Genomic DNA, 19,353 nt, shown 5'->3' on the forward strand with positions numbered 1-19,353 from the left:
TGAATGGGTTCCTGTTGTGTTCTCTTCCATTTCATACCCTTTCATTGCTTACTTTCAGGTCCTGCATATCTGATCCAGTTCAGAGCTTTAGCGCTGCATGGATCTCAGCTGTTACTACTTACCACTTAGAGCACGAACTCAGACCAGCAATTCCTAAGAGAGCATTTTTGTTCGTTGACTGGGGGATTTAACTGACTTCCTGTTCCTTCTTACATGAGAGGAGTTAAACACCCAGCAAACTTCTAGCAAAGTATAGCAGCCTGAGTTCTTTCAGCAGTTTGTTATTATCCCTAACTGCTTATTCAGTGGGTTTATAGGAAAAATTGCTCTTGATTCTGCTTAATACCTCAACTCCAGGGCACAGGGAGGTATTCTCCAATTGTAGCAGCGTTTACTTCAGAGCGTTGGGGGGGGGGGGCGGGAGGGGGGTTAGGTGTGGTGCTGGAGTCTGATGTAATGAGTTAAGTAAGAGTGGAGAGACTCAGCAGCCAATCTAGTCGAACGGTAACAAATAGTGTCCTCTCTTGGGCTTTGATTGATTGATAGTGGCTTTCTGGACTGAACTCCGGAATTTTTAAAGATGAATCTGAGGTCTTGGGGTGTATTATAGAGGAAAGAGTGTTATGATTTTTTAGTTTTTGTCTACAGCAGAGGAGGGGAGGGCTGGAGCATGTGTGCTGGGATATTACCTGCCCAGATCTAGGCCTGTCGCGTCATTTTACAGTGGTTTGTTCTTGTTTTCACCTTCTACTCAGTGATGGAATTAAGACCTAAATCCGGGCCTGCCTACTTCTGCTTTGGTGCTGTTTCCATCATAAATCAGGTTGCTTATATTCCTCCCTACCTCCTTTTTTCCTGGCTTAATTTTCAGGTTTGGGAGAGCAATGACTGGGGAAAGTGAAGGAAAAAAATAGAATCACTGGGCTTCTGTTGTCCCATTATATAGACTTCGCCAGTTCTTCTGTTGACAAGGGGTGTCCTGAGATACAGAGGAAGTGTTTTTCTGTTTCTGGGGCCTTTAGGCATTCCAGCTTAGCCCAGCTTTCAGAGTGCACCCAGATAATACTTTATTTCCTGCACACCTTTTTCCCTAACCATTTTGAATTACAGCAAAAAATATTTACCATTAATAACCTCAACTTAATTCTTGATTGTTTATTAATGGGTAATCCTTTTTTTAAACATGTGACCTCCTTTGGGAGGGAGGGGGGAATCAAACCATTTTATTTATTTATTTTTTAAGATTTTATTTATTTATTCGACAGAGATAGAGACAGCCAGCGAGAGAGGGAACACAAGCAGGGGGAGTGGGAGAGGAAGAAGCAGGCTCATAGCGGAGGAGCCTGATGTGGGGCTCGATCCCATAACGCCGGGATCACGCCCTGAGCCGAAGGCAGACACCCAACCGCTGTGCCACCCAGGCGCCCCATCAAACCATTTTATTGAGGGGCTGGGGGGAGGATTGGAAGGGCTGGGAGCACAATGAGATCCAACATCCTTGGTCTGGTTGGTATCTGCCCAGCTTTGAGGTTGCTGAAAGCTGACGTTTATCTTTTAAAGGTTGTGGATAGGTGAATGTGTTTTTAAGTGTAGAAAAGAAAGAATGCGTATATAGAAATATTTCAGAAGACAGCACTGTCTTCACGTACTGTATCTCAATACTTGGACATACAGCAAATATTTATTATCTTTAAAACTTCAGTAGTTTTCCTAATTTGTCTGACTGCCATAAGGACCGGTGGTCTATTCTCAGAGCTGGAAAATAATGTCTGGCGCTGAGGCTGCTTGGCCCATTGGGGAAAAGCATCCCTGAGAACAGAACTATTTTACTCATTCAGCTCTTTATGTTCATTCCAGTCCTGAGAAGCCCAGTGTTCAAATTTGTTCTTGAAGTATCATGAGATCCATGGTATATACTATAGGAGAGAGTGTTTAAATGTTTTTACACCTATAGAACTTCCTTGAAAAATATCCGGTACTCTCCGCTTCTTTGCCAGTAATTTGAGAAATCTCACATTCTGTCTCAGAATTAAACCTTTCCATTCTCTGGACCAAAGAATAACCTCATGGTGTAGTGGCTGAGAGTGTGGGCTCTAGGGTTCTACAAACCTGTTTGAATGTTGATTGACTTATTAAACGGTGTAACCTCAAACAGTCAGTTCACCTCTCTGAACCTGCTTTGTCTTTTAAAAAGGAGCATCATAAAGCTTACATCAAAATGAAATACGTATTTTAAGTTAATTCTCAAGTATAAGACCTGTAAAATGAAAACTGCCAAACACTGCTGAGGGAAAATTAAAGAAAACCCAAAAAAGTAGATACACAGCATTCATGGATTGTGAGACTTGGTGTTGATGGCAGAACAGAAGGCACTTCTCCCCAGACTGACCTGTAGAGTCAGTGTAATACACAACAAGCTTTTTTATGTTTGAGTTTTTTGCAAAAGCTTAAAAAGAAGCAAACCACCTACAATTAAGGAAGAATCTACTTCCATTTTAACCGCAGCACTGAATGTTAGACTAGAGTGACAGTTTTTAAGGTCTGAGAGAAAAATGGTTTCAGTCTAGAAATATTTTTCTAAAGAAATTACTCAAGGACACATTCTTAGGAAAATTAAAAATGGAACTAAGAAAATGGAAAGATAAAAGCAATGGTAAACCAAAATGGTAAAAATTATAGTTTAAAAGATTTTTTGATATCAAATATTAACTAATCAGCAAAAAAGAAATCTCTAGGTGGGAGGTGAGGAACTAGGAAGGAAGCGGGGGGAGTGTAGTACTCAGTAGACAATAAGTATTTATTGAATGAATATATCTTGATTAACTGTGTTAATAGTTTTAGGTTTAAATGTTTGTCTCTAGAAGAATAGAAGCAGGGTGTTTATCAATCTTTCGAACCAGTTAAGTTTAACGAACTTTGTAGAATACGTGAACAAAGAAAACTCCATTGATCTACCAAAAGGTGTTTTTAGATGGGGGTTTGTTTAACTTGAAAATAAAGGCAAAAGTGACTTGCTTGTGAATAAAAGAATGACCTTCATTAAAGCTCGGATGACCCGGTTTTCCATACGACGGTGCTTGCGCTGCCGGGTCATCCTTCCACTGGGCACATAAAAGAAGGGTGCGATGTAGATCCTTGCCCACTGGAGAGCCCGGGTTACAGGTGACCCCTCTCCCTTCTTGAAAGAGGAGCCCAGAGGCCAGGCGTCTGGACTAACCTGAACTGTTTCGTGTTTCTTGCAGATGTTCCCACAAGCCTGCACTTCCAGAGCATGCTGAAATCGCAGTGGCAGAACAAGCCTTTTGACAAAATCAAACCTCCCAAAAAGTTTTCACTTAAGCACAGAGCACCCATGCCAGGCGGCCTGCCAGATCCCACTCGTAAAGACAGGCACAAGTTGGTCAACTCCTTCCTAACAACAGCCAGTAAGTTTCAGGGGACCCGGGAGTCCGTCCTGAAGTTATGTCTCTATTCCTTTTATATTCTCCAGTTACTGTTCTGCTGTGGCAGTATCTCGGGGTCGGGAGAGGCGATTGATACAAATTCAGCTCACAGTCTACTTCTCCTTGTCTTGGGTGTTCTCAGATGGACTTTGAAAGCTATTCCAGACACCATGCATCTCGGGGCAAGACCCAAAGTGCTGGATGAACAGCTAGCAGTGGCGTGGCATGGGTTCCGTCTGTGGACAGGCTGTCTTCTGTAGCCTGGTGTCAGATTTCTCTGGTTGAGGGCCCTCCAGGCTGCCTGGCCTCTCCTGGCCCTCGTGCTGTCTGCTAGGACCTTCAGTCCCAGAGGACACTGCTGCTGCCCTGGGTGTCTGTCATGGGCCTAGAGAGCACTCAAGAGCTCGGAACTCAAATAAGAAAAGATTGAGAGAAGACTTCACAGCTCCTTTTCTGTTCCCCTCTTCAGAGCTGTCCCATCACCAAACTCGGCCTGACAGGACCCACAGGCAGCACTTAGACGATGTGGGGGCCGTGCCTATGGTGGAGCGAGTGACAGCGCCAAAAGCAGAGCGCTTGCTCAACCCGCCGCCACCTGTGCATGACCCAAACCCCAGCAAAATGAGATTGCGAGACCATTCATCTGAGAGAAGTGAAGGTAGGGCCAGGCCCGGCGCCTCTGCCTGCATTTGCATCTGCTCAGGGCTTTCTGGGGCAGCCTGGGCTTCTCTGAATTGCCCCCCGGCTTTGTCCTTCACTCTCTAGGAAGGCAGAGTAGAGGGACCCTACTGCTTCTAGATGCAGGTCACTTCTTGACTGCCGCAGCAACCTCTGCCCAGCCCCTACTCCTGTCAACCAGTTTGCTTCACCTTTTTATCCTCTAGGCTTAGAAGGCATTTTTGCTTTTCCTGTGTGTTGCTGGCATCTGTAGCTTGTGCTGGCAGTAGAGCCAGTGGAGGTAGCCACGCATTCCTCTCTCTCGTTGACTTCTGCAGTGCTGAAGCACCACACGGACATGAGCAGTGCGAGCTACTTGGCGGCTGCCCAGCACCCACCGCACAGCCCCTTGGTGCGACAGCTGTCCACCTCCTCGGACACCTCGGCACCTGCCAGCTCTAGCCCGCAGGTTACAGCCAGTGCGTCCGTAAGTACCTGCGTGGAGGAGGCTGCACTCAGCGCCTCAGGGGGCTCTGGAGGACAGTGTAGGGGCTGGGGTTTGAGGCCAGAGCATTGGGGGGGGGCTCGGCTCACCGTGATGTGTCATTTTTAAGTCGGGGGGGGGGGGTGGTATTTGACCTTCTGTTTTCCCGGGTGGAAAGCTTGAGGCTGACGGAGGTCGGTGACTATTCAAGACCTGTAGGGCTGGGTCTCGCCCAGCACTCAGCAGTAGCATGGCTCTAACTAATCCTGTTGGTTCCAGAAGTTCACCTGAGAGGAGCGATAGAGGCCATCCAGATACTTAGGAACATTGAAGGCGTTCCATTTCCTTATCTTACTCCCTTGGTGAGAAAGTCGGAGCCCTGAGAACAGGCCCTGCTGGGAGAGGTCCTGGAAGGGAGGGGAGAAGGCAGGGCCTCGCTCTGTCCCCAAAAGCTGTTGGTATAGCCATTCCAGACACACGTTCCCGCTGGTTTCCTTCTCATATTTTAATTCCTCAGCGTGTGCCTCCTCAAACACAGATAGCTAGAGCTTCTTGGTGCCCACTGATGGGTCCTTTCTGTGGTAATTATGATAATAATGGTGATAGTGATAATAGTTTCTTGTGTCTCTTCTGCATGCTTTACCTGTGTTATCTCATTCAACCTGATTGATAATGCCCTTTGAGATGAGGTGATACTAAGGGTTCTTACTCTGTAGGTGGGGAAACTGAGGCTTTGCAAGGTTAAGTAAACTGCATAAAGGGAGGCGACTTGTGAGGGTCATGACTGCCGTTCACACCCGGGCAATGTGACCACAGAGCCAGCTCTTCACCATGGCACGCGCTGCGAGTCCCTTTCAGAGCGGACTTGAAGAAACGTATAAGCTCACAAATGGGCTCACGTTGTTCTCTGTCTTTGCTCCTGAAAATCAGTCTTTTCCAAACGACGGCTTCATCCCCCCCTTCTTCATTCCCTCGCCCATAAATTTTGTCTAAATAGGTGTGTGGTATCTGTCACAAACTGGGTTATCCGTCGGAGGGTCTCAGACAGCCAAAGGATTTCAGTCTGAACTCTGAGATTCGACAGTTGGAGAGACTTCAGTGTTTTCTCACTTGCCAGCCCTCTTGTGTCTGGGAGGCCTGGAATTTGAAATTTTTTCTTACTAATTACGGAGTATAAATTTTGTATCTGCACTGACCCTTAAGTCTCTCATTGCCTGATGTTTTCAGAGAGTATGGATTTCTTTAATAGTAAGAAGAAGGATAGGCCAGATACTGAAAATGAGGAGAAACTTGGGGGTGGGGGGTGGGGATGTGTAGTAGTGCTTCATAAAAGCTGGTGTGCACCTCAGAATCCCCTCAGTGGCTTTATAAAAAGAAAGAAATCCCTGAAGAATCTGATTTGATAGAGGAGGAGCCCCAGAACCTCTTGCTTCCTTTCTTCTCTTCTTTCCTTCTTGGCAAAGCATTCCTCATCTTGCTTTTGAGAAACCACTTTTCCATTCCCATGCCCCGTTCTGCCCCTCTGGCTCTAAACAGGAGAGAGTAGTTGAATTAAGACCAAATGAATGCCTGGTGGAGGTGGGGCTCAATCCTATTAACCCGTTTTTTTGGGTTTTTTTCATAGTAGAAAGCTTGATGACAAGACAAACTCCAAGGGTATTGTCCTCAGCCCACTCCCATCTCTTTCCCTCGAAGGTACTAACAGCAGACCCAGGAAGATTCAGGGAACACACACACCTGTTTCTGCCAGCTTCCGATTCATTCTTAACCACGATGTAGGGAGAGCTATCTTTTGAGGCTTCCCTAAGGTACACTTCCGGTAGTGGGAGGGGTCATTTCAGCAGAGATGGGGCAGTGGCAGGGGCTTTGGGGTATGAAGTCACTAAGCTTTAGCTGTAGAACTCAGCCAGGCATGATTTGCAAAATTCTCTTCAACCATTTTGGTTAACCAGTTACCCTAAATTTGTAAGGCAGTGGCCGTTCTGTTCTCATTTGATAGCGAAGGAAATGGAGGTGAAAAAGACATTGTGGTGGGCTGAGGTGAGAGGCGACAGCAGCCAAAGTGCTGGCCCAGGAAGTGCTGCCTGTCAGCGTTCTCAGCATGTCCTGAAGTGATGGCGTGAACCAGTCCTGTATCGCCCTCCAGGAACAGAGAGTAGGGTGGTTAGTTGTAGGGAACAGCGTCTTCCTCATTGTGCCTCACCGACGCCGTCCCTCTGAGCTGACCGCACGTGGGGCTTGGCTTTGAATGCAGCCCCTTGCGCGTCTCCAGCTGTGCTGTTGCCGCGGCAGCATGTGTGTCATCCCACTGTTGCCCTCTGGCCCCCGTCCGCTCAGCTGCCAGTGTCTGTGTCAGGCTGGGCTGTTCGCTGTCTGGGCCCAAGCGGCTGGTGGACTTCTCCTGCATCAAACCAAGGCGTTCGGCTCCCTCCTGTATTCCTCCTCTGGCCTCCAAGCTGCCGTCGATGCTCACCTCCTCCTCTGACACTCGACCCTTGTTAGTCTTCTTTCCTAAGAGTTTGATCTTCTCAACCTGTAGAAGCAAATCTCCGTTCTCCAGGAGTCTGAGCTGTGTAGCCAGGTCCAGGTCCTCTTCTCTCTTTCCCTCCACTGAGCTCCACTGATAGAGCTAGAAAGCTCTCCCCTCTTCCCCAGCTATAATAGAGAGGAAATCCCATGGGCTGACAGATGGTGGGTACAGACTTAGCCGAAGAGTTCAAATCTACAAGGAGGAGGTGCTTTCATGACGTCCAAGGTTAGATGATCCGTTAAGTTGGGCCTGTCCTCCCAAGATCTTTTCAGGATAAGGGAACTCCCCTTTCTCACCTGAAGCGTGCCCACTGGGCTTAGTTAAGCATTTGTTTTAGGAGCCGCTAAGGGTCTGGATGATAGAGATAGCAAGGGAAAGCAGAAAGGACGACTCTAAAGGGGGGGGGCTAGTTAAGGTGTATGTGGGGAGTCAGAACCCCCACGTGACTTGAGACCCCAGGGTGCTCACCCCAGCAAAATTCAGTAGAAGTCTTCTTCTGCATGAGCCCATGAAGGAAGAGACTCTGGAGCGGGAGGTCCTCCTCAGGGCCACCTTGTGGCTCTCCTGAGGACATCCTAGTGGGAGACTTCGTCCTCGGTGCGGGCGGCTGCTGTGCAGGGCCAGCCCCCGCCCGAGGCCTGGTGCTGCTGGCTGTCCTGTTTTATGTCTTAGGTGTGGGACTTGATGTTTACAGAATTGCACCTCCCTTTTAAATTCATCTTTGTCTTACAGCAGCCAGTAAGGAGGAGAAGGGGCGAGAGCTCATTTGACATTAACAACATTGTCATCCCAATGTCTGTTGCTGCAACAACTCGTGTGGAGAAACTACAATACAAGGAAATCCTTACTCCCAGGTAGAGGCCCTCGCTCATTGGCTCCTTGCCCTGTTCTTCCCGTTACTGCCCTTTCCCCCCTTTTGTCCCCGAGCTTTGGGTCCTAGCCTTAGGTTTTGTCTTCCCTTTAAGAGAAATTCTTCCCTGATAGGAGTGAAATTGTTTCTGTATATCGGTCTCTCATTCCACTAACAAGAGTACCAGCCAGACCTCAGGCCACATGCTGCCTGTACCCGTGTTTGTTTGATAACCCAGTATGTTTCCAAATAGTTTGTTGTCCGCATCAAAGCAGGATTTCACCTATGAATCTTTATTTCCAGCTTTTGTTGACAACTTAGGAAATTGGGCAGCCCCGTGCATGTGCTCTCACAGGGGAGCAGTCAGCTGCTGCCTCGCAGGGGTCCCCTGTAGACAGTTGGCCTGCGTTTGTCACAGTCGCCCAGCCGGCCCCCCTTTCTGGCCGGTGTGGGGCCTCTCGGACGCCTCCTGGGCTGCCGGGGCAGAGGGCAGGGTCGTCCACAGGCGCCTGGCTCTCGCTGTGGCACAGACGCGCTTGCCCTGCCCGGCCGCCGTGCTCTCTCACAATTGTCCCTTCTTGATTTTGCAGCTGGCGGGAGGTCGATCTTCGGTCTCTGAAGGGGAGTCCTGACGAGGAAAATGAGGAGGTAACAACAGCATGGTCATTGTCTCTCAGAAGGACACTCACGTGTGCGCGCGTGCACACACACACAGACACGCACACACACGCACATGTGGTTGGGTGCACACACCCCAAGTGCCTCAAGACCTGTGGGTGTCAAGTATAAGCGCGCTATATTGCTGTCCTGACGGGGAAGAGTCTAGTAAGGGCTGGAGCCAGGTCTAGAGTTGTCCTAGCCATACTTGGACTCAGCTTCCTGGAGGAGGGGGCCAGTGAAGCCTCTCTGTTGCAGGTCGAGGACCTATCTGACGCAGCCTTCGCCGCCCTTCATGCCAAATGTGAGGAGATGGAGCGGGCTCGGTGGCTGTGGACCACGAGTGTGCCACCCCAGCGGCGGGGCAGCAGGTGACGGGGCAGGCACAGGTCTCCCGGCCTGTGAAGGGCGGGCGGGCGGGGAGTCGGGCGCCGTGTCCACAGAGCTGCCGCTGCCCGTCGGTCGCTGTGTGTATCCATCCACTGGCGAGGGCCGAGAGCGCGGACGTTCCCTGCTGTTCATTGGAACTGATGAGGGGGTGAGGGTCACGTGGCTGGGCCTTTGCTGAGCGGTGGGGTCAGTGTCCAGTTGTGGCAAACTTGTGTGGTCTCCTGGGCTCCACATAGCGGCTGTCGGTGGCATTAGGTTCCAGTTGAGGGTTGTGGAACTTCGGAGGCCTCACCACAGTTGAACCCTGCTCGGAACAGGGGAGCGGGGGGTCGTGGTCCTGCTTGAAGGACCTGGCCTGCGCTGTCTCCGTTTATGGCTAACAGTGGCAGAAGCCCTCGGGAATCTCAGGTAGATTTAGGGCTCTTGTTTTTGCTCTTTTTCCCCTTGACGACAGTTTTCAGTCCAGACGAATTTCCCTTCCCTGTGAATTCACTGGGCACTGTGCCAGAGATTAGCCCCTGGCATTGTTCCGCCATGGCTTTTCTCTCGGGACGATAGGTACACCCAGTTGTCACGATTGTCGTATCGTGGGCCTCCCCCTGTACACGGCAGTGGGAGGAAACGAGGGGATTTATTTCCTGGGAAAGAGCTATTCGTGTCTGTCTACCTCAGCTTCTCTGGTTGGAATGTTCGTGCCTCCTCCCCAACCTCCCAAAATCAACCCACAAGTAGTTGCTCGTTCCCCGGGCACTCAGATTTGCACTCCTTGGTGTCCAGGTCTTACAGGTCATCAGATGGCCGGACAACTCCCCAGCTGGGCAGTGCCAACCCCTCCACCCCCCAGCCCGCCTCCCCTGATGTCAGCAGTAGCCACTCTTTGTCGGAGTTCTCCCACAGTCAGTCCCCAAGGAGCCCCATCAGCCCAGAACTGCACTCGGCGCCCCTCACCCCTGTGGCTCGGGACGCGCTACGGCACCTAGCCAGCGAAGACACCCGTTGTTCCACACCGGAGCTGGGGCTGGATGAACAGGTAAGGAGCTCAGCGTTGGGGTGGGGGACCGAATGGGGAAGGGACAGCACCCGCTGAAGGTGGGTCTGCATCTTGGGCCCTCCCCTCCCCATTTTAAAGGGGCTGCACTTAAAATTGGCCTTCTGAAGGGACTGTGGAACGGGTGCCCACCCCAAGGGGTCTTCCTGGACCACTCCAGGAACTCTCGAGGGACTGGTCTTGGACTCCAGTCCACACGTTTTGGGGCGGGGCCTTGGGGTGGCATGTAGGCTGGAACTGGCTCCTCACCGTGGCAGTTTGTCTCCCGCAGTCCGTCCAGCCGTGGGAACGGCGAACCTTCCCATTGGCGTACAGCCCCCAGGCGGAATGTGAGGACCAGCTGGACGCGCAGGAACGGGCAGCCCGTTGCACTCGGCGCACCTCAGGCAGCAAGACTGGCCGAGAGGCAGAGGTGGCCCCCACCTCACCTCCCGTTGTCCCCCTCAAGAGTCGGCATTTGGCGACAACGGTCACAGCTCAGCGTCCAACTCACAGATGAGCGGGATACGAGAATCTAAACAGACTCACTAACTATTGGCATTAAAGCTTCAGAAATCTCTGCGTTTGATATTCAAACATCATATGCCGGAAATTTTCACAGTTTTTAGTGAATTTAAGGAATTTAGATTCTACTTTGGTATTTTTTTGTTTTGTTTTGATTTTTGTTTTGTTTTGGTTTTGGTTTCCATGTTTTGTTGTCACACACCTGAGCACTTCCTCCAGTTGGCAAACAGAAGTTCAGGATAAGACCCTGCTGGCCTGGTCCTGGCACGTCCTCTGCACTGTTGAATCACTGGATTTAGCGATGTTAGGTGGTCACCCCTCTCCTCGCACCTGTGGGCAGGGTGGGCCGGCCAAGCGGGCAGAGGGGGTGGAAAGCTCCAGCTCAGCATCGCCCACCTTCAGTTCGGGTTGGGGAGAACAGCACTTTCTGGGCTCCTCCCCTCCCATCGGTGGCTTGGCCCGCGCTGGCCCTCCTGGCTGGGTCCCCCTTGGCCATCTGTGCTAGAGCTCCGCCACTGGAGCCTCTTGGCCATAACTGCCACCTGTTCTCACTGAGCTCTCAGTCGACAGAATGGCTTCCCCTTGTCATCCAGATCTCGGAGACCTAGTTTGGGTTTCCTCTGCATTCGGTCATCTCTGTTTTGACTCCTTAACTGCAGTAACCTAGCTGCGGCTGCTCAGGTCCCCGTCCTGCCCCTTCGTGCCCTGTCGTCTGCTCCCCGACACCAGCCACACACCCGGATGCACCTGTCCTTCCACTCAGATGTTTTTACCACCTGTCCTCATCTGTGAAGGTAGGGTTAGGGCTACTTAACTTCATTCCCACTCGTCTGCAAACTAAGGTCAGGGACATGAGCAGCCATCTCCCCTGTATGACTCTGTTGTCACGGATACATTTAGCCCCGTTTCCTTCACATCCAGCTCCCTGTTGGTGTCAGTTAGGCCTTTCCTCTTCCATACTCCCCTTGCCTGTGGAACATTGTCTGGTCCTAGCTGTGGTTCCCATCGCTCCCTCACCACCCCCTTTGGCTAATCTTGTGCCTGTCTCATGTATGATCACATCACCAAAAGGGGGGGGGCAATAAGGACTTCTTTATTTTTATTTCTATTTTTTTTTTTTTTTGTTGCTGTTTTGTAATCGTATAAAAATAGTAGACAAACTGCTTAATGGTTGGGGTTTTTTCACAATTTTCAACGTTAGTGATTTTTTTTTGATTTCTGTTTGCAAGTTAAAGGATTTGTCATTGTTTTTCTTTAAAAAACAATAATGCACCATATCCCTATGCATAAAGTGCTTCTTCTATTTATAAGGTTGAAAATTCTGAATAACCCTTTTAGCATTGTTAAAAAAAAAAAAAAACAAAAACAAAAATGGAAAAAAAAACCTTGTATTTTGTAAATATTTTCTTTTCCTGCTTTGAGCTGTGTATTGGCAGCGAAACATGTAGCTGTCTTTGTTCTATAGAAATGCTTTTCTTCAGAGAAGCTGATCTTTGTTAATGTCTTGATTCTGTTCGCAAAGCACAGACTAGTGCTTAAAAAAAAAAGAAGGAAAAATTGAAAAAAAATAATAAAAAAAAAGTTACAGAATGTTGTGTCGCCAGGCCTTTCTTGACATTGGACCGGCTCTGCGTGGCAGGGGTGGCAACTTGGGACCCTGCCCCGCTGAGCAGTTCTCTGCGTGCCCGGACTGGCTCCGAACCTTGGGGAGTCTCCGTTTTGTCTCTGGGCACCTGGCAGGGTCACCTGATGGTCACTAGGGAGAGGATGTCTTCGTGGGAGGGAAGGGCCACCCGGAGCACAGGGCATCTCTGTAGGTAATCTTTTTGTTGGATGTAAGTAATTGATGGCCTCTTGATGTGCCTTTCTCCAGTGAGACCAGCAGTGTGACATTTTATATCTGAGTTGTTAAATTCTAAACGGAGATTTCACCTCTCACCGCTTTTTGTTGTGACCCCGGGGTTGGGGTCAATGAGGATATACACTTTGTAATATCATTTTTCTGAGGTGGCTAAATGCTGGATCCTCTTGCGTAAGACAAGGAAGTGGGCAGGCTTGATGTCTCTTGACTCTCCCTCCTTCCTTCTCGTGGCAAGTTGATGCAGCCAGGGCAGCCCCGCGCCATCCTGGCAGAGAACGCCGCAGGCGGAGGCGGCCTTTCTCTCCGGCCTCCCTGTTGCTTCTGCGGCTGCAGTGAGGATCTGCTCTGGGGGAGCTTCTGCTGCGGGGGCTCAAACACGCGCACGGGGGTGGGAGGGGGGAAATGAGTATTTTGCAACTTTGTATGAAGATCTAAGGGTTCCTTGTTAGGACCTTGACCTAATTACTAAATAATGAATACTTTGGGTTACGGTTTTCTATTTTTGTTTTCTTTGTGGCATTGCTGGGGGCTTACCTGGTGGTCCTGCCCTGCTGTAGCAGACCTCTTCCCCCATCTAAGTCAGGATCCAAAGGAGAGAGGAAGGTGGCTCTGTAAGCCCGGAAGAAATGTAAGCCATTCACTCAGCTGACAGCCCGGCCCAGGGACAGAAAACCATTTCCTCCACGGTGTCAGTGTGCTGGCGTGGGCCTGGCCGGCGCGGCGCAGCCTCGTGAGAGCAGTCCTGGGGGTGCTGGCCTTTGAGTTGGACCAGGATGGTTGGCCAGCACCAGAGTCAGAGAATCAACTCAGTGAACAGGTCTGAGAACTCTTGCCTCTCCAGGGCCCCAGAGAGAGCTGTTAAATTCTCGTGTGCAGGTGTCAGCAGCCTCGACGTTTCCCGTTCAGAGACACGTTCTCAGGTTGGGGAAGACTTGCACATCCTACATCCTGAATCATTTTCTTCTCCTTTGAATCCACGGACGGAGACCTTATTTAATCAGTAATAACTTTATTTCCAAATTCACTTTTACAGCAACAATCAGTGTAAATCATTTGTTAAACACACAGTACACCATAGGGACATTCACAGACAGGAAGCTAAGCTAAGATGGTTTCATGTCCCTCCCCCCACCCTCAAAATTACCGCAGAAATCATGGGACTTGCAGGTGCCAGAAACTGTCCTGCCCAACACTGCAAATTCACGGGGCGAAGTCCATTCGGAGGGGAGACTCTGGGCCAGTGCCCAGGGTAACCCTTTTCAAGGCTGAAGAGACACCAGAAGTCTCAAAGCCGCAGACCTGTGGATGGGACAAGCTGGACGCCTTCACCTCCACCCTCATCCCCACCTGTTGTCTTTACTTGGGGACAAAGTGAAGGAGGAGCTCTTGGCAGCTGCCAGGACAGGCTGCGTGTCCGGAGCGGTGGGGGGTGGGGGGGGACACGGAGGTGCCAGTGGCTTAGACGGAAGGATGCCAGGGTCTGTGGGAGGCAGGGCTGTGGGCCTGGGGGCCCTGTGAGAGGGCGGCTGGACCTCCAGGCTCCACGAGCCTTGCCGCCCGCACGGGGCTGGGAAGGATACGGGGCGAGCTGGCAGCCTGCTGCCCTCGGGAAACCTGTCCGCGGAGAGGCGAAACCCCAGGGACCTCTAGCAAACGCGGCTGATCTGAAGAAAAGGGTTACAAGACAGTTGGACTGCTGCCCTCCAAGACTTCCCCCTGCCCGTGGTAACTATCTTACAGGTTCCTCCCCCCTCCCCCCAGAAGCACGACAAACAAACAGGATACAGTCTCCGCATTGAAGTTAATTTAAATGGAACTACTGATAAGTGAGTGGAGGGCTCGAAGGGACCAGGCACACAGCATAGCCTGTCTGACCCACCCAGGGGACACTGACGGTGGAGGTGGGGGGGATGGGGGTGGCAGAGTGCCCAGCCCCAGGGGAGGGGGATTGTCCTCATTCAAGGTCACGAGCCAGCATCCCTTTGCAGTATCCCCCCAGCACTGAGCTGATCCCCCTAAACCATGATCTCTAGGCCGTCCCCCAGTAGTCCATCCCAGCAGGGAGAGTCCAGAGCCCTCGGAGCAAGGCCCTCAGAACAAGGTACCGAAGAGCAGGGCTCAGCAACCACAGAAAGCTGCAGCCAGAGTCCGTGGCAGTGAGGAGGGGCCGCGTGCCTAAGGGCTACCGACTCTGAACCGCGTTTCCCTTCTCTTCCTCAGGCTCCTTCTAAGAACAGCTGGGGCTCAAAGCGGCGGAGAGCCTCACAGTGGTCAGTTCTCGGCCCAGATGATTCCTTGCACGGAAACCCTGGCTGCAAACGAAGCCTCCAGCCCTGAAGAGGCGGCTCTGGACTCCCACCAGCCCCCAGGGTTGCCTGAGACTGGACCCAAACCAGAAACGGCAGGGTGGGGCCCGAGGTTGCTGAATTTCTTTAAAGCGGTTTTCTACAAAGGCGGTTCCCTTTTCCCCTGGCGGCAGACGACGCTCGTGCCAGGCCAGCGGGGCTCCGACCGAGGCCTTGGGCCGGGTGTCTCCTGACTTGTCACCCTTCTGCAGTTCAGGCAGCTCGGGCCCCTGGGCTCCTCCGGGGCTGGCAGTCCGTGGGGCCCCGGGCTGAGGAGGGGCTGCGGGCCTCTCCCCGGCTGGGACTGGTTTCTGAGACCCTCTCTCAGGGCTGCTGGGGGCTTCTGGCTGTGACCAGGTCTTCAGGTCTCAGGTCTTCCTGCTGCAAAGCAGGCCGGCCACGAGACACGCCGCTCTCCGCCCCGGCCCAGGGAAAGCTGCCGCTGCCGCCCGGTCCTGTGCTCCAGGCCTTCCTCGCAGCCGGGGGCTCGGACGTCACAATCTGCGTGCCATGACCGCCTTTCCAGTCGGGAGGCCCCAGCAGGATAGAGCCCCGCTGGCCCCCTGGAGCCGAGCCCCCGTGTGTGTGTGGCGGGGAGAGACATCAAGGACCCCACGGGGTGGGTTAGAAACCTCTTCACAAGCATTTCAAGATACATGCGTCCTTTTTTTTTTTTCTTTTCATTATCATAGTCACTCTGGCGAATCCAAGCATAAACAGACAAATCCGACTACAACGCGACGGGGTGCAGACAGGGAGGGAAAGGCGACGTCTATGTATATGTTCAGCTGCTCCGGCAGGACAGACGGCACGGCTGCCAGCTGGGACGGGGAAGAACCGTTTCCGAGGGGCGCGGGGGCGGCGGCGGGTCTCTCTCAGAGGCTGGCGGTCACGAGCTTGGGCGGAAGTGGGGGGGGCGGGGGGGGAGTGTGGTCCTGCCCTGGGGGCCTCGCCTGCCTGTCCCGGTGCCGCCTCTGGGACCGGGACAGCCGTCCTGCCGCCAGCTCAGCTCAGGAAGGGGACCAGGCCCTCTGGGAGGAAAAGGCTCTCCAAGCGAACAAGGCAAAAACATCCCGGGTCATCGCTGAGCCCACCCTGGCTCACGTCTGGTGGGGGGGTGGTAAGAAACTGAGGAAGGTCATCAGGTTCGTTGTGGGGGACACACCAGTTGTTGAGTAGAACTTAAACCAAGAGACCGAGGTCTCACCTTGTGCCCGGGCTTCACTCTCACTCAGCCCCTCAGATGAGAGCAGGTGCCTCCCGCATCTGAACAACGTCCGTTGCTGAGAAGGGACGTGGTGAGGCTGGGGACTCGGGGCAGCGCGACGTAATGAGGGGGACAGGCAGTGACTGGGCTCCGCACAGCAGACACACGGGCATGGCAGGGATGGTGGGGGAGACAGGTGGCTGCAGAGCCGTGGGAGGGACAGGAGGCTCAGGACCCACCCGCCGGAGCCCCGCACACTCCCGAGATGCCAGAGGCCCGGGCCTGGGAACAGGCGGGTGCCCGCAAGAGGCACGAGTCCTTACAAAGAGAACTGGTTAGCCCTAAAGTCCCAGATCGGTGAGGTGGCCGAAATCGTGGCTGTGGTTCCAACCTTCAGAACTCAATAAAACAGGGTTTCCGTGGGGCCGAGGGAAGCCCCTCAGCTCAGCACCCCCACCCTGCAGGGAAGGAGAAAGAGGCCAGCACTGGGGACATCAAGGTCAGTCTTCTCTGAGGAAGTGATCCGCAGGGGGCCACCCTTCCGCCAACCGACCACCTCCTCCCACCACTATCCCTTCTCCAGAGGGTGGCTCACTGACCCACAGCAGACCCCGGGCCACCAAGCACAGGAGGCCACTTGGTCCAAGTTTGCTGTGGGCGGCAGAGGCAGTTTGCCCTTCCTGCTGCCCTTCCAGGCAGAGGGTAGCGGCTCCTCCCCACCGAGCACCTCTCACCCCCCCAGGCTCTCCCTTCTGCCCTCTCCTTCCCCCCACCCAGCCTCTCCCAGGGCTCCCCAACCCTCCCCACCCGCCCCCCCCAACAAGGTTGACATCGGCCTGCGGCTCCAACACGGCACCCGGTTTCAAATCCTTTGTTGCTGCCGCTGCCTCTGTGACACCCCCAGGATGGGGCAGAGCAGGGGCGCCCCCAGTCCCTTGAGATGCCCCAGAGGCAGCTTTCAGAGCCTCACCTCCCTCTGCTACTCAGAGGGAAAAAAAAAAAAAAGAATCGAAAGTAATTGCCCAAGGTAATGTCGGGTGTGGCCATCTTGTTCAATGTTTTTAAAAATATTTTATTATTATGAGCCCACCCGTCAATTTGGAAAGGTGAAATTTGCTCATTTTCCCGTCACTGATTTTGAAGTCCCGAGCCAGAGCCGAGCAACAAAAGCAGGTTAAGTGATTAACCGATTAACCGATTAACCGATCTGTGAGGGGCAGCTGGGGGAGGGCAGAGGGCGAAGGGCCAGATCATTATTCTTTTTTTTCCCACACTCTCCTCTCCACTATCACTGAGCGCCCCGGGGGCTGATCACAAACCCTGCTTGGCCAGGGAGGCGGACACTTCGTCGGCTAGCGTGGCGAGCTGGGGCGAGTCTACCATGTCGATGCTGCCCGTGGAGGACACGTTGCTGAGGTGCCGCGGAGATGTGTCCCCGGACACCACGGGCGACTTGTACACGATCTCCGCCCCGTGGTCGGTCTTGGCTTTGGCGTTCTCGCGGAAGGTCAGCTTGTGGGTTTCGATCTGCAAGACAGGAGGCGAGGGAGGGCAAGTGAAGCCACAGAAAGGGGCGCGAGCCCGGCCTGCCGACAGGCCCCGGGGTGGGAGGGAGCCGTGGGGGGTGGGGGGACACCTGCGCACAGCTCCCAGTCACCTGCCCGCCGGCCACCCGCTTCCCTTCTCCAGACGCAGGGACCGTCGTTCGTTTCCTGTGTGCCCTTCCAGAGATTCCACACGTGCACCAACACGTGATACACAAAAAGAGGTGTGTCTGTATATTTAACACACACAATAACAATATCCACATGCTTTGCGCTTCGGGTTTTTGACCTAATACCTTCCATTCTCAGCACCCGGTTTCCCTGGTGCTCGTTGCCCGTGGCGTGGATTCCATCACCTGGTACCAAGACGCCCCCGCTCCCCTGTGCGCGGGTACCCGGGCTGTTCCCATCTCTGGCTGGCACAAACAACGCTGTGTCTGAGCAGCTGGGTGTGCACGGCACTTCACACGCGGGCAAGTGTGTCCTAGCAGCGGAAGGGCTGGCGCCCGGAAGGCGTGTGCATGTGATTTTAATAGATACTAACAAGTCGCAAGTGAAAGCGTGAAGGCGGGGCGCCTGGGGGGCTCAGTCGGTGAAGCACTGCCTTCAGCTCAGGTCATGATCCTGGGGTCCTGGGATCGAGTCCTGCTCCCTGCTCAGCGGGGAACCTGCTTCTCCCTCTGCCCCTCCCCCCTGCTTGTGCTCTTGCTCTCTCTCATGCTCTCTCAAATACATAAATAGAATCTTCAAAAAAAAAAAAAAAAAAAACTCATGAAGGAGAAGCCGGAGATAAGGAAGGGACACCGCCAGAGTCAGGCCAGTGGGAGCCACGCACCCTCCTCCGCGTCGCCGGTGACGGGAATTCGGAGGTGGCAGCTGCCGTGGGCAGCACTGGACGGTGTTTCAAGTACAGAAACGATGACACAGCCAGGGGTCCAGAGGTCTGTGCCCCACAGGATGCCCGGGACACTCCGAAAACATTTGCTAGAGATGTGGGCAGTTTGTACAACTCCTGATGAGACCCAAAGAGGTGGACACAGGGATTCCCTATGCTTTCGGATCCGGGGCCAGCCATTGTGCATCTGGTGAAGCCAGGAAGTGTATGCACCGGCAGGCATGCGCTCCCCCGCCCACAATTCTGCGCGAGTTCGGGAGCCCGCGGGCCCCGGGGTGAAGAGCCCCCGTCGCAGGGCGCTCGGATGTGGGTGGGAAGGAAAACCAGGCTCCTGCTTCGGCTCTACACTTCTTGTGTCCGTTTTGGTTCAGCGCTTTGTAAAGAAGAGCCCTTCCCTATCACCGTATTCAAAAGGCGGTTGAGACATAAGCTATAATAAGAACATTAATGTTAGTGTCTTGTAGAAAAAAGTGAGAGGGTCCTGGGAATGTCCCCAAATCTCCCAAACTGGAAGGAGCGCAGGCAGCAGGGGTCCTGTGCCCCACTGCTCATGAGCAGTTTTGCTCATCACATCAGGACGTGGGGGACTGAATATGAGGGGACGCTCTGGGATCAGGACAATGTCTTCTGGGTGGTGGGCAGGGCCGGGCCCACCCTTTCTGAACCAGCAGAGGTGAGTTAAAACAGACGTTCACACTCAGGCCTGACTTTGACTCACATTTGTAGATGGCCACAAATACCAGGAACTCTCCAGAACACGTTCGCATTTGGGTCTCCCCACCACCCGGGGATGTGGATATTTCTGTCCATTTTGCTGATGGAGAAATGCATGCAAAGCACTTGCCCATCCTGCCCAGGGTCACGCCTCCAAGCAGAGTCCAGCCCAGAGCTTTGCTCAGGACATCGAAGCTTCCAGAGATGGGAGTCACCAGTGCCCA

General features: G+C 53.0%; 2 protein-coding genes across 36 annotated transcripts in view; one reads left to right on the plus strand and one right to left on the minus strand.

Annotated features, from left to right (window-relative positions):
* KANSL1 (KAT8 regulatory NSL complex subunit 1) overlaps positions 1–12,153 on the plus strand; it is a 177,706-nt gene extending 165,553 nt beyond the window's left edge. For all 5 annotated transcript variants that reach the window (XM_026512561.4, XM_044389154.3, XM_057318237.1 and 2 more), the window contains 8 exons: positions 3,243–3,425; positions 3,913–4,101; positions 4,439–4,587; positions 7,847–7,968; positions 8,555–8,612; positions 8,880–8,992; positions 9,789–10,041; positions 10,331–12,153. In XM_026512561.4, the coding sequence (XP_026368346.1) occupies positions 3,243–3,425; positions 3,913–4,101; positions 4,439–4,587; positions 7,847–7,968; positions 8,555–8,612; positions 8,880–8,992; positions 9,789–10,041; positions 10,331–10,558 (1,295 nt within the window). In that variant the 3' untranslated portion in view covers positions 10,559–12,153. The remainder of the gene's footprint in view (positions 1–3,242; positions 3,426–3,912; positions 4,102–4,438; positions 4,588–7,846; positions 7,969–8,554; positions 8,613–8,879; positions 8,993–9,788; positions 10,042–10,330) is intronic.
* Positions 12,154–15,433: 3,280 nt separating this feature from the next.
* MAPT (microtubule associated protein tau) overlaps positions 15,434–19,353 on the minus strand; it is a 95,484-nt gene continuing 91,564 nt past the window's right edge. For 15 of the 31 annotated variants that reach the window (XM_057318252.1, XM_057318249.1, XM_044389167.3 and 12 more), the window contains one exon: positions 17,028–17,503. In XM_057318252.1, coding sequence (XP_057174235.1) covers positions 17,288–17,503 — 216 coding nt within the window. In that variant the 3' untranslated portion in view covers positions 17,028–17,287. Of the gene's footprint in view, positions 16,435–17,027; positions 17,504–19,353 lie in introns of those variants that run through there. The other 16 variants (XM_057318248.1, XM_044389162.3, XM_057318247.1 and 13 more) reach the window with 2 other exon arrangements.

Source organism: Ursus arctos, unplaced genomic scaffold (genome assembly GCF_023065955.2).
Source record: "Ursus arctos isolate Adak ecotype North America unplaced genomic scaffold, UrsArc2.0 scaffold_24, whole genome shotgun sequence".
Taxonomy (NCBI): Eukaryota; Metazoa; Chordata; class Mammalia; order Carnivora; family Ursidae; genus Ursus; species Ursus arctos.